The sequence below is a fragment of the Paroedura picta genome, chromosome 1, assembly GCF_049243985.1.
Source record: "Paroedura picta isolate Pp20150507F chromosome 1, Ppicta_v3.0, whole genome shotgun sequence".
Classification (NCBI taxonomy): Eukaryota; Metazoa; Chordata; class Lepidosauria; order Squamata; family Gekkonidae; genus Paroedura; species Paroedura picta.
The window spans coordinates 25,582,935-25,596,223 of record NC_135369.1 but is presented as its reverse complement, the minus strand read 5'-3'; the positions used below and the strand labels follow the sequence as shown (position 1 = coordinate 25,596,223).

The 13,289-nt window shown below is 49.3% G+C and overlaps 1 protein-coding gene across 3 annotated transcripts; it reads right to left on the bottom strand.

The window, feature by feature from the left end:
* Window positions 1-2,307: 2,307 nt before the first annotated feature.
* CDC42EP2 (CDC42 effector protein 2) lies at window positions 2,308-12,076 on the bottom strand. 3 transcript variants are annotated; one of them, XM_077329233.1, is made up of 2 exons: window positions 11,942-12,076; window positions 2,308-3,771 (listed from the first exon to the last, which is right to left on the bottom strand). In XM_077329233.1, exon 2 carries the CDS (start codon window positions 3,341-3,343, stop codon window positions 2,627-2,629), a length of 717 nt encoding a protein of 238 aa, XP_077185348.1. In that variant the 5' UTR covers window positions 3,344-3,771; window positions 11,942-12,076; the 3' UTR covers window positions 2,308-2,626. The 3 variants fall into 3 exon arrangements, with proteins under 3 accessions (XP_077185348.1, XP_077185368.1, XP_077185358.1); XM_077329253.1 differs by lacking the exon at window positions 11,942-12,076 and adding an exon at window positions 11,506-11,529; XM_077329243.1 differs by lacking the exon at window positions 11,942-12,076 and adding an exon at window positions 11,349-11,483.
* Window positions 12,077-13,289: the final 1,213 nt, after the last annotated feature.

Here is a 13,289-nt window from a genome sequence, read left to right as displayed (position 1 = left end):
CTGAATGAGAGAGTTCCAGTCTTTTGTGGCCAAGAAAAGACACCGTTACAGTCTGGAAGACATACCCTGAACCCAGAAAGTGGATTGCTCAATTTTTGGAGCAAAAGTAGTCCACATCTGGGGAGGATTCTGTCTTCCAGGAGACCAAGTTATTGAGAAGGCTGAAAGCCAAAACGTCCCAGAGGAACTGTTCTCTTTAGCAAGTCATCTGGGCCACTAACGAAAACCACTCTTGGCAAAAACAGCCCTTATCAAAATCATCATCCTCTTTCTCCATCTGCCATGCCAGAGTGGCCTCACGCGCCCCCCCTGGGAAAGCAAAGCGGCAGGCTCCTCTTTGTGAATCAGCCTCCACCAGGACAGATGGGCAAGAAAAAAAGACACCTGCCAAGGGACAATCGCAACAGCTTGTTAGTTTAACGAGTCACTATTTATTCTTCACTAAAGATGCTTAAACAAAGTATTATGTGCTAAACCAGAGATCCAATTGGCCAGGCCACCCCGATGACACTGGGGGGGGGGGGAGAGAAATCCGGCACGTGGGCGGCCAGGTGGCAGAGAACACAGAATATCCTCGGCCACCGACCTAGATGTGAAACGGACACTGAGCAGACCTGGCTAAGACCAGGGATCATCATATAAAATAAAGAAGCACCGTTGGTTACTGGTGGAAATATACCCAAAAGCAAATGAAACCGGCAGGCAAAAAGTGGAATCTTCTTTAAATTTATTAAATGCTTTAATTATTTGTTTATTTAAATGGCCTAGAACTGCATTTTGGCCTAGAACTGCATTTTATAAATTTTAAGATGATATCACTTTTTTGCCTATTTAAATAACCGAGGACTGCATTTAATAAATTTCAAGAAGATACCACCTTTTGCCCATTGGTTTCGTTTGCTTTTGGGTATAAGACCAAGGATCAGTCTGATGAAGCCCAAGCAAACCGCGGCACAACAGAACTTCCCTTTTGCCTCATCTTTCAGAGCAAGCTTGAGAAGACCAGTTTAAAAATTCTGCAGAAGAGGTGCCAAATCTTTTCTTGAACTGCACTGCTACCAACAAGGCCCCGCGGATCTCACTGGTGTAATAAAAAGGAATGTAATAAAATAAAAATATAATAAAAATAAAAAGGGTGGAATAAAAAGGAATGCACGCTACATTCACCATAGAGGGCATCCCACTGGTAAGCATGCCATGCCTGTTCTGTAGTGGTAGTGCTGACCACCACATAACAGTCAATTCCGGAGGGGGAACTGTGTTGCATCAGGTTTTATCAGTGGCCACTAGCTATGAAGGTTAAAGGGGAATGCCATGTTCAGAGGCAATCAGCCCCTGAATCTCAGTGCCAGGAAAGAATACCTTGGCCCCTAGGCCCTGTTGCTGGCCCTCCAGACAAACTGCTTGGCCACCGGGTGAGTCAGGATGCTGGACTAGATGGACCACTACATTGATCCTTTAGGGCCTTCTTAGGTTCTTATGTGTTAGTCTGTAGCAGCAAAATTAACAGAAGTCCAGTGGCACTAAAGACTAACAAAATTTATTGTAGCATAGGCCTTTGTGAGTCAGAGAGTCTTTGAAGTGCCACTGAACGTTTGTTTATTTGTTGAATTTGTATGCCACTGTTCCTGGCCAGCCAACTCAGGGGTTTACAAAATATAGAGCTCCATCTTGCAGGCCCTGCAGAACCAAGTCAATTCTATCAGGGCTCTCAGCTCCTCGGGGAGCTCATTCCACCAGGCAGGGGTCAGGACCAAAAAGGCCAGGTGAGCTTCACGTGGGCCAGGGGGATCTCCAATCTTTTTTAACTCGCAGAATGTAATGCCCTGTGTGGGGGATAGGGAGATGAGTGGTCCCCCAAATACATTGGGCCCAGACTGCAAATGGCCTTGAAGATCAGCCCAAAACCTTGAACTTGATCCGGTACACTATAGTTTAATCCATAGTCTGTAATCTGTTCCCTTACCATTCCCTCACCACGGCCAACCCAGCAGGCCTTCTAGATATCCACCAACATGGCTGTATTACCATTTTAAGACTCTGAAGATACCCCCTATCCACAGCATTTCAGTGAAGGCAGTTCAAGTGCACCCACGGAAATGAAAGAGGGAACTCGGAAGCTTTGGAGCTTCCAAACCTGAGCCAAAGAGCAGTCTGTTCCATCGCACAACCTCGGTCACACCACACCCACTACAAGCCTTGCACAACAATGATCCTGTCGGCTGTTAAGATTTCTCAACCATCGATTAACTCATCCCTTTGAAATGCACGCTCACCACATTACGATTCTCGTTGGCAAACAGCAACTAACAGATGCTGATGAATTTATTGCTTTTTTTTCCTATACAGGTTTCAGTAGCATGAGGCGGGGGAGGGGGGTCTCGCAGAGAGGAAGCAAGCTGGGGGAGGGGGCACCCAAATCTTAATGTCAACACACTGGAGGAGAGGCAGGGGGGTTGCTTTTAGTGAAGCCACACCCAGTGTTCTCACTCACACACCTGCCACCCAGTTTAGGTGACCCAGTTAACAGCAACACACATTTTTGGACACTATGCTGTTCGAGGGGGGGAGGAGGCTGGGGGGGGGGAGAGAACAAGAAGTCCATTCCGATGAATGTCCTTCCTTGTCACGTCAGGATCCGCTGCCTGTTGGTGTCTTTCAACAGAGCACCCACAGTCCCGGTTTGGTGTTTTTCCATCACCTGGAGAACGTCGTCCAAAATGGACGGGCCCAAGTCCACGTGTAAGGAGAGCATGGAGCCAGCATTGGACATAAAGGGCTCCCCTTTCTTTTCCTCCTCAACAAAGCCATTCAGGGCGGTCACACACTTGCCATTGGGGGCATGACGCGTCTCTGCAGTCCGTGTGCCGTTGGTGGGATTCTCTGCAGGGTCCTTGGGCAGTTGAGCTGGTTGGCCCTTCTCATCAAGATGGAGACGCGGTGGTTTGGGCGGGGCTTGGGCAGAGGGCAAAGTTAACGCCTGCGGTCCACCGATGACTGGCAAAGAGATTGCGTTCTTTAGGAGAGGCGACGGGATGTCCAGAGGTGGCGGATCATAACCCGAGACAGTAGCAGTCCTTGCGAACTCGAAGGGCACTACGTAGTGGTCAGCTCCATCTGAACTCAAACTGCTCTCTGTCCTCGGCAGGAGGTGGAACTTCCCTTGCAGGAAAGAGATGTCACCAAACATGTCATTCTCCCCACCACTCCCGATGTGGATGGTATGCCGGAAGTCTCCCAGTGGCGGGCTGATCATATCAGAAGAGAGAATATCTCGAAGTTTCTCCTTCTTCCCTCTCCGGCTTCCTCTTTTCAGGTAGATGGGCACTTTGGTGGTGGACATCTTGCCGACTGCTGAGAAGAAACTTTTCAAAGGATTCCTACTCGATGTTGGCCATCAGAAAAACAAACAAGAATAATCAGGGCCGAAGAGAGGGAGTACAGCTGGACCAGAGTTCGGTTTGCAAAAAGAGCTAAAAAATATTACTGTGAGCCTTTAGCTCTGCCTATAGGGCCCGTTTTACTTAGAAGACCAGCTTTGTTTAGACCCTTGTCAGCAATGCAGAAGGGTTGCCTAAACACACGTGTTCCGGAGGGGTAGAAAACATCTATCGGAGGAAGGATCCCTGGCAAGTCTATACCTTTGAGATTCACCACAGAGACAGAGCACAAGGGAGCCTCTTACAGGCCTTTAGAAGCCTACATCTCCTGGGGGAAGAAACTGGAAGGCACCGCAGGTCCTTCCTTGGCATCCGGAGTCCAGCCACCACCCTGAAATAAAAGGGAAAGAATACGAAAAAGTTAAGCATTTTGAGCTTCAACTGTGACAAACTTTTTCTTCTTTAGCCTGGTCTGAAAACCACAAATGCAAGTAGCTCTAAGTGATTTCCAAGCTGTTCTCTACAACAGTCTTATAAGGCAGTCCCACTCTATTATTCCTGTACTGCAGACCAGGGGGAGGGGGGAAGCCAAGCCATGCAGTGAGTTCAGGGAAGAGACAAGATGTGAACCTGCAAGAGCCTGACTCAGTCCTGAGCTGCACCACTGATCAGAAGAACCACAGCGGTGCCCTCTGATTCCCCATTCCTCCACATGCAGCCGGCTGGGTGACCTTGGGCTTATCACAGATCTGTCAGACCTGTCCTCACAGAGCACTCTCAGCCCCACCTACCTCACAGGGTGTCAATTGTGGGGAGAGGAAGGGAAGACAGTTCTAAGCCATTTTGAGACTCCTTCAGGCAGGATATTAAACAATTATTATTATTGATTATTATTGACATCAAGTGATGGCAACCCCAAATGGTAGTTTCCCCCCCCCCCCCAAATAACACTGCACTCTCCCTTCACCATCTGCAAAATGGCAAATGGGAAAACAGAGGCAAACCATTCAGCTGCCACCACATGGGCACAGTGGCAAGGCAGGTATGCAGGAAGAACAATCTCAGCAACATTTTCTCCAGCACCAAAATGGCACAGTCTGATTCCTCTCCTCTCCGGTGCATCTGTCATCCAAGATTCCATACGTTGACACAGCCTTCCAAATAGAACTGCAAAAGGCATTAGCCAGCACCAACCCAATCATTGGCATGCCTCCCTGCTTAATTCTGTCAATCCTCTGTAGTATACAAGGGGGAAAACCCTCAAACAGATTATGCCGATCTTTCACCTTTGTCACCTGAAGGTGATTCTTATCCACCCACAAGCAAGCAGCTATTTCCAGCTTGGATCTGAATACCTCAGCATTAGACGTGTGGATTACCCAGCCTGCTTGAACATAGTTCATCTCCAGGTAAAAGGATCAGGTCGAAGGTGAAGGGACCTCTGCCCAGGACCCCAGAGAGTCAAACTGACCTTGACCGACAGACGATTTGACTCCATAATCCATACACGGCAAATTGGTACATTAAGTCAGTAGCTTCTTCTGCAGCACAGCTAAAAGCCCATCACATCATTGACCCCGCTTTCCCTTCAGAGCAGTGGGAATGACATGAACACAATTTCACAACAGCCCTGCAAGGCAGGTTCAGAGAGAGCATCCTCCAACGCCACCCACTTCATGGCTGAGCATGTATTTGCACTTGGGAAAGCAGCCTTTCCTCTTATCCGCATTGCTTTCGAATATTTTGGAAGGAAGGAAATGTGACAGCTATTGGACAACTAAGACATGGCTTGGCTTTAGCAGACCTTACCCAAACCTGACGCCATCAAATGCCCTCCTCTCCCTCCACTGCTTATAGCATCGGGTTTCTGGCAGAAACCAGCTGTCGTTTGCACGAGCGACTACACACCCCATTATACAGAACAGACCATCTGCCGCAAATGAATTTTTTAAAAAAGAGAGAAAGCAGGCTGCAGCTTATTTGAAACGGAGGGGGGGGGGGTGTTCTACTGCCCAGGGTCGCTGGACTGCTGAATAAGGCTTCCTTTGTATGGGGCTCTTGGCAGGGGTGCCGAAGCCCCAATGGCACAGATCTGGGTACTGCTGACAAAGCAGGTGCTGCAAAACAGCCGTTGGACGGGCCGCCAGAGCCGCACAGCGGGAAGCGAAGGATTTAGAACGGCAAGCAGCATCATTAGCAGCAAGCACAGGTGGCTATTTTTACCAAACACAGCTGCGTGCGTGTGCTCCTCCCTCAACGCAGGGAAGGCAACAGCAGGGACTGGAAGGAGGAAGAGGTCACAGGCACACCCCAGGTTTCCACAGTGGTAATTTGTTCTGTTTTCCAGTAAAGTCTCCCAGGCAAAACAGCAACTCTCCAGGGCTCACGGTGCCCCAAAAGCTAGCACAGTGGATGCATCAGCATCCAAAGTTGCTGGCTAATGCCTTTTACGTCAGCACCTAAAGTTTGCTCAGCTTTCTCCAAAAATGGTCAGAGGGCAGTCAGGACTTCAGCAGTTTGGTTCCCAGATTTAAAGCTTGCAATGCCCACCAGCATCTAGAGATTTTTTTGCAAAAAAGAGAAAGGGCCTCTTGACATGAGCAAACAGCCACCCCCATTTACAAAAAAAGAAGAAGAAAATAGTTCATTTATTAGCCAGGGCATCAGGCACCCCTGGAATTGACCCCGAGGCACTGTGCCATTATAGGGTTGTTATATGAAGGGGGACTTTCGCTGCCTGGGAAGTGGATTTTTATAGGGATGTCATTGTTTTAGGGGGATTTTAATGTATATTTATGATTGTAACCCGCCACAAGCCATGTTATGGGAGAGGTGGGATATAAAAAAAATCATAAATATACCACTAGAAGGCCATGCAAAGCCAGACAATCATATTTGCAAGGATGCACCCCAAAGTGTCCAGACCAGCACCCATAAACTGCCTATTCCTTCTCATTTTTCATTCTACCAGCTCTCCAGCCTGGTCTAACAAATGGGCTCTATCAGGATCCTCCCAGAACGACACACAGAATTGCGAAGTTACCAATGTCCTCTTCTTCCACTCAGTTACTACACTCATCATAGGACTGACACCCGGCTACTCATTTCTTTGCTCTCTTGCACTCCCCACCCCAAACCCTGCAAGGCAATGACAGGGCGCTCCGCCAAACACAGGAACCTCCCAACACAGGAAGACCTCTGGACTCAATCAAGGCCCATCCTGTCCAGCCTTCTGACTCTACGAGCAGCTGGCTGAAAAGACACCAGCAGGCTAGGAAGGCCCTGGCCACACCCTCCTCTTTGTCCCCTGGCAGATGGCACTTCAAGGTATACTGCCTCTATGTGCAGAGATCGCATTCGGGAGTCATGGAGAGTAGCTAGTTTTTCCAGGTCATTCAAGACAATAGCCGTGCCAAGCAAAGCCACCTCTCCCATGTGTCATGAATCCTCTGCCAATCAATGTCATCAAGTTGCTCTTGCACTGTTATGAAAGGGAGGGGGGAGGGAAGAGTGCCCTTTTTCTCCATCCCATGCAGGTTTCATAAATGCATAGCAAGTCCCTGCCTCTTAGGGATTTTTACACCCAATGACCACCCCCCAACATAGGGATTACGCACCAACCCCTAAATCATTTCAGCAGCCACATTCTTGCACTTATAAGCCGCCCACTCCTTTAGAAAAACCCAACAGCACAAAAAAAAAAAGAAAACTGTTAGGAATTCCAGAGGCAAATGAGTGCCCCCCCCCAGCATATCATATTAAAGTCATCAGCCCCCAGCAGGCAATTCGACCGCTAGTACAGCCACATGAAGCCACCAGCTCCTAAGCCAGACCAGAAATCCATCAATTCCAGAACTCTGGTTGACAAAAGAGTTTGCTTAGGAATCAGGGAGCTTTCCCCAACTCTGCCCCTGGGACCCCTGTAAACCAGGGGTAGTCAACCTGTGGTCCTCCAGATGTCCATGGACTACAATTCCCATGAGCTCCTGCCAGCAAATGCTGGCAGGGGCTCATGGGAATTGTAGTCCATGAACATCTGGAGGACCACAGGTTGACTACCCCTGCTGTAAACAAGGAAGCAGCTTGATTTCCATGGCCTGAGTAGCACAGCCAGGAGATCTGAGGATTGCCTGGCAGCTGGGAAAGGGATGCTCCGAGGTGGTCTGCCATTTCTTGCCTGGTGTTCCTCGGAGAGAATACCACTCAGATCCTTGGAGGTCTCCCATCCAAATACTAGCTGGGGTTGGCCCTGCTTAACTTCTGAGATCTGATGGGATCAGGCTTGCCATGGACTATCTAGATCAGAGAAGGAAGACACTGCCTTATATCAAGTCAGTCCAGGATTAGCTGCTCTGCCAAGTCTGTGGGTCCAAGGTCTTTATCTAAGATAATTCTATGGGAGAAGCCCAAGCTAGAACCTGGGAACTTCAAAGCACTGAGCCAGGCCTCTCCCCAAAGCCAATCAAGATAGCCGAGCAGCTCCACCTGATTTTCTGATTAGAACTAGGTCAAATGCAATTTGGACTGATGGGGGAAACGCCCACAGAATACACAGAACCAAGAGAGATAGGACTATCTTTGACTCAGGTATGACCAAGCAAGAGATGGCCCAGACTAGCTTGAACACGTCAGAGCTTGGAAGCTAAAGAGGTTTGGCCCTGGTTAGTACTTAAATGGGAAATCACTACACTTCCCAGAAAGTCCAGTTGCAGGGCTTGGAATTAAGAGTGGGTCCACACAACCACAGAGAAAATCAAGGGGAAGGGGACGAAGGGGCTTCTTCCCAGCCTCCTCTCAAGGAAAGCCCCAAAACATATAGCACCAGAACAAGGAACGGCATAAGGGCTGCCAACTGATAGCAAAAAGCACTTTGTTTGCTCTTTGGCCTTACCGGTATTGCCTAAAAAGGCAGCACTTTATAAAGCACAATTTCCTAATACTGTGAGCAGATCAAGCTGCCATGAAAGAGGCAGTGAAAAAGTTAGTGACAACAAGAAAGCGTAGCTAATTTGACAACGAAAAAAGCCTCACGTGTGAGCAACGAGGCCCCTGTTCAGGGAGGCCTGCGGTGCCAACTACTTGCCCCAAGGGTCTACCCACACCATAAATGATGCCAGGCTGCCAGCAGGTGAATCAGAGTAGCATGGCCTCAAGGTGGACAGCTGCTCAAAGGGGGATTTGCAGAGAGCTCTGCCTGGGAACAAAAGGGAGCAACAGATCAGAATCTCAGCTGACTCTTCTCCAGCCCTTCCCTGCCCCGGACAAGCCTCCTGGAGCAGGGGTAGCAAACGCTGGCAGGGGCTCACGGGAATTGTAGTCCATGGACATCTGGAGGACCACAGGTTGACTACCCCTGTCCTGGAGGACCCAGGGAAGACAGGTACAGAAAGAAGGGACCCACACTGAGAAGAAAGACACGCTCCAGCCTGACTGACAGCCATTCTAATCCCACCAAGGCCAAGTGTTAAAAGTTTCTACTGCTTGGGAGGTCAATAAGCCCTGGGGAAACCCCACTTTGGGAGCTCTGATTTCCCCCTTCTGCAGCTGTCCCTAAGCCAAGCATATTCCACAGGCACATCTAGATGACAATGTCATATTGGTCCTCTACCACAGGGGTAGTCAACCTGTGGTCCTCCAGATGTCCATGGACTACAGTTCCCATGAGCCCCTGCCAGCATTTCCTGGCAGGGGCCCATGGGAAGTGTAGTCCATGGACATCTGGAGGACCACAGATTGACTATCCCTGCTCTGCCAGTTCACTTGCCGTGGTTCCCCTACAGAACCCCAGGAACTCTAGTCTGAGCAAAAATGAAACATTGCAGATACCCATAAGGGGAGATTATCAAACCTGTTTCCCATGGCAGTAGATAGGACCTTTAAAAGTTAAGTACACGCAACTGCTTTGGCTCACCTTCCTCCCACATTAGACTCACCCTCCCCATTGGCAAACCCTTTGCAGCAGGGCCCTGCCATTTTACTTATGTGGCCCGGGAGCTCCATGCGCAGGCTGCTCATTACAAACAAACAGCAGAAGTAGGTGAGCAGGAAATCAGCCAGAACTAAATGGCAACATCAAGGATCCACAAGGGATCATTAAAGCACTTTTCAAGTCACCTGAGGACGTAGCAGAGGTGCCACCTGAGCTGTGGACTAATCTAGATGGCAGATCAGCACCACAGTCTCCTCCCTTCAACTTAAAGCCAGCTGCAGAAAGGACTGGAGGAGTGGGTGACTACATCCAGGGAGACAACCTTTCTGAGCAAAAATCACCCTCCCCGAGCACTTTCCTCCCATTACCGGTCATGTTAGGTGAACAGAACCTTCAGGTTCAGAAGCACTCTCAGATACAAAGAATGAACCACAGAAGGGGAAGTCGCTGTGAGGCTGTGCTTGTTATGTCCCCAGAAACATCTGGCTGCATCCTCTCAGAAACAGGATGCTGGACTAAATGGGATGTTTGGCAGATCCCACAAGACTTGTAACCCTATCACTGGCCCCCTCTAAGCCACGGACACTCCCTAGAGATCCATCTCATGTAGATCACGAAGAAAAACTCCACCCCCATTTGTGGTCCAAGTCCCAGAGCTATACATACAGGCATCCATTTCCCCCCCACACCACCACCACCAGCTGTATGCCATTTATGCGAGGCACCCAGTTACTTCTCTGCCAAGTTCTCACTATCCATTCCACAAAGCTCCCTTGGCCCTGTGACATCCAAAGATAGCTTCAGCCAGAGAGCTAAAGTTACCAAGCAGCCCCCTGGCCAGGTATCACTGGGAGCTGAACTTTGACACAGGGCGTGTGGAGATTTCCACATCAACGAAGCCTAAACTATTTGATTCAGATGTAAAAGATCAGGTTACTAATGGCCAGGCAACATTAGCTGAGACAATATAGTTTTTTTTGAAGGGGGGGGGTAACAAAGGAGGACAGAACTACGGATGATGCCTCCCAGAGGCCTTTATATAGCCTGAAGGAGATTGGGGGGGGGGGGGAAGAGACTCCAAATGAGATAAATGACACCGGTTTCTAAGGTTGAGTAATTCTGAGTTCATAGTTACTCTGCTTGGCCTGGAGAGCAAAGCAGCACGCCTCTGTGCCACACCCAGGTTGTAAAAGTTCCAAGTTTCTAGCAGCCAGGTTCCTTTCCCCAAATAGAGAGGTAAAGAAACCCAGGCCAAGACAGATGGGAAAGGCATGTCTGGTTGCCAGATGGCCGGCTATAGTACTCTTAAAAAAAAAAAAACTGCAGGGATATTTTATTTTTAAAAGGGCTGCCCTAATCTATTGCACCAGGATAGTATGCTCCAAAAAGGTGACATCACTGTTCCTTTAAAAAAAGAGAGAGAGAGAGAGAGAAGGATGTGCCAGGGTTACCAACCACCTCGGGGCACTGCCTGGCCTGTTCCTGTTCCTTTAAGAGCAGCCTGGTGTAGTTTTCCATTAGAGGAGACACAGAAAAAGAGCAACCAGATAGATTAATTTCCCTTTAAAGGTAAAGGTATCCCCTGTGTAAGCTTAGGTGAATTCTAAAAGTACCAAGGGGCTTTTTAGTTTACAAGGGGGGGTGACCCAAACTATATGGGCATGGTGATAAAAGACAATTATGGAGATTATATTAGTTTTATCTTGCTCTTAAAAACAGCAGGGTTTAGGGTCACTCAGCAAAACTGATGGGGCAGTGCGTTCAAAAAGAACAAACTGGAAGTCCCTGCCACCAAATGCAGGGATGACCACTTTTTCAGAAGGCGAAGAACGCATCTCTGGGGGACACCTCCGTCCAAAGCGCCTTGCAAAGATAGCTGGGTGGAGCTTCCACCTCCGGAGGCAGTGTACCGCCAAATAACAGCTGGGAAGCACTGCCACAAGAGAAGGAGCCTTCGGGTCGCCGCTTGCAGGCTTCCCGGAAGCACGCGGCACAATCCTAGACTAGATGGACCTTTGATACCGTGCAGCAGTTCTTACCTCTGCAGATACCAAAACTGGAAGCAGCCAGGACTGGCTTAAGCAACAACAAGCAGGGACTGACTGTGCCTGCTCCGTCATACTCTCCGATCTCCCCCCGATGCTTGCAAAAGGGCAGCCGGGACCAAACACTCCCTCGAGCGAACTGTCATCTTACCAGTCTGCGTGGAAGGGCTGAGCGCAGGCAGGAAAACAAGAGTTCTGTGCCAAGCTCCAGGTCAGCTTAAGCTCCGCGTAATTCCCCAGGGTCCGCCCCCGCTCCCATCACCCGGCGCCGCTTTAATCATGAATCTAGAAAACCTTCAAACTGCAAAGGTCGAGCAAGGAAGACTCGGAGGCCGAGACGAGAAGCCGCCCCATCCCCGGCCGCGCCTTTCTCCCCAACTCTGCACACGCTCCTACGAGTGGAGGGAGAAGAGCCCGCAACTCCTGGAAAGACCTCTGAGCATGTACAGAGTTTCCGCTAAACAGCGACTCCGCTGCGGGGGTGAAGAGAAAGAAGCATTTCACAGCGGAGCCGAGGTCGAAGCGGCAGCATTCCCTGGGACCTCTTTGGCTTGCCCGCTTCGCGTAAGTAGCCCTGCCTGACTCACCCGAGCCCCGCGTCCGACCTCCGCGGCTGCACCGACGCTCTCTCCTGCGGCAACTGCGAGCCCAATTGAGGCGAGCGCCGGTCAGCTACTGGCCAGCTCCGCCCGCAGACCCGCCTCCCCGGTCTTCAGCCAATCGGAAGAGGATGTTATGTAAACCGTCCTCCTCGTAAGCGCCGCCCTCTTCCCCGTCGGGGCAGGAAATCTGCAAAATCCGAAGTTGCGTGGGAAGGTTCGCTTGAAGCAGAGGTTCTCTGAGCATGGGCGAAGGGCCTTTGCCTGGGGTTTGGTTACTCTGCGGGACGTGCAGAAGCTCAGCGGTATTAATCAATAAATGCGTTTGTTTATTAATGAGTTAAATTATCTGTACTTCCGCTTTTCCTCTTGGCTCCGGGCAGTGTACAACTCCTAATTTGAAGGACAAAGCCCCACTCCCTGTGTGTTTTTCTCCCTCTGGCTATAAATCAGGACAGATTTATAGCTACATGGTCTTCCGATTCAAAGTGTCCTTTTTCATAAAGCCCTGAATGTTTGGGGCTCCGTACATTGGTTGCCTTCTTCATGGGACCTCCTTCTGTGTACCTGAAACCAGAAGTGGTTTAAGGATTTGCAGGGCCCATAGCACCAGAGCCAGTTTAAGGATTCGAGGGGTCCTAGCAGAGTACAATTGTGGAGGAAGCAGCCAGACTGGGGGCAGAAAAGGGGTGTCACTCTGAGTGTCCTTAAAGAGGGAAAAGTGAGGACAGAGACTATGGCCTTGATCCATGGTGGGGAGGTATTACATGGAGCCCCTGGGAGTGCAGGGACCATAGCATGCGTTACATGGATAAACTGGTTAGCCCAGCCCCAAATACCTAGGACAGGGCCTTCACAAGGCATCCCAAATTTGTGGATCTCCTGCCTTTCTTTAAGTAGGCCTCTGCTTTGCTGCTGGAATTTCAACACTAAGGAAGCGTAGCCAGGGGTCCAAACTTATGACCCAAGGTTTCAGATTGAAGAGTGTCATGAATCCCACTGCCTTTCTTTTTAAGAAGATAATAATTGCTTTTGTAACAACAAACCTTATCAGAGATACCATCACAAACACCAGGCAAGAAAGATATATCTACTTTCAGAAACGCATTCACAAATTATAAAGTTTCTAAAAGGTTTTGTTTTACATTTCCCACAAACACGTACACTATATGTTGCTCTTTTTTCCCAGGCATATGATCCTTTTTTGTGATGTGTGTGTGAAAGACCAAATTCTTTACTGTGCTATTATCCAATTAAGTCCTAATGTTAAACGCCAAGAGAGCATTCAGTTTAGAAATGAGAAATCCACATCCAAATCCCCACAGCTGTGAGTCAA

Bases quoted from the DNA above. Each gene is read 5' to 3' on its own strand.
- CDC42EP2 (XM_077329233.1), bottom strand. From the start codon at position 3,343: ATGTCCACCACCAAAGTGCCCATCTACCTGAAAAGAGGAAGCCGGAGA.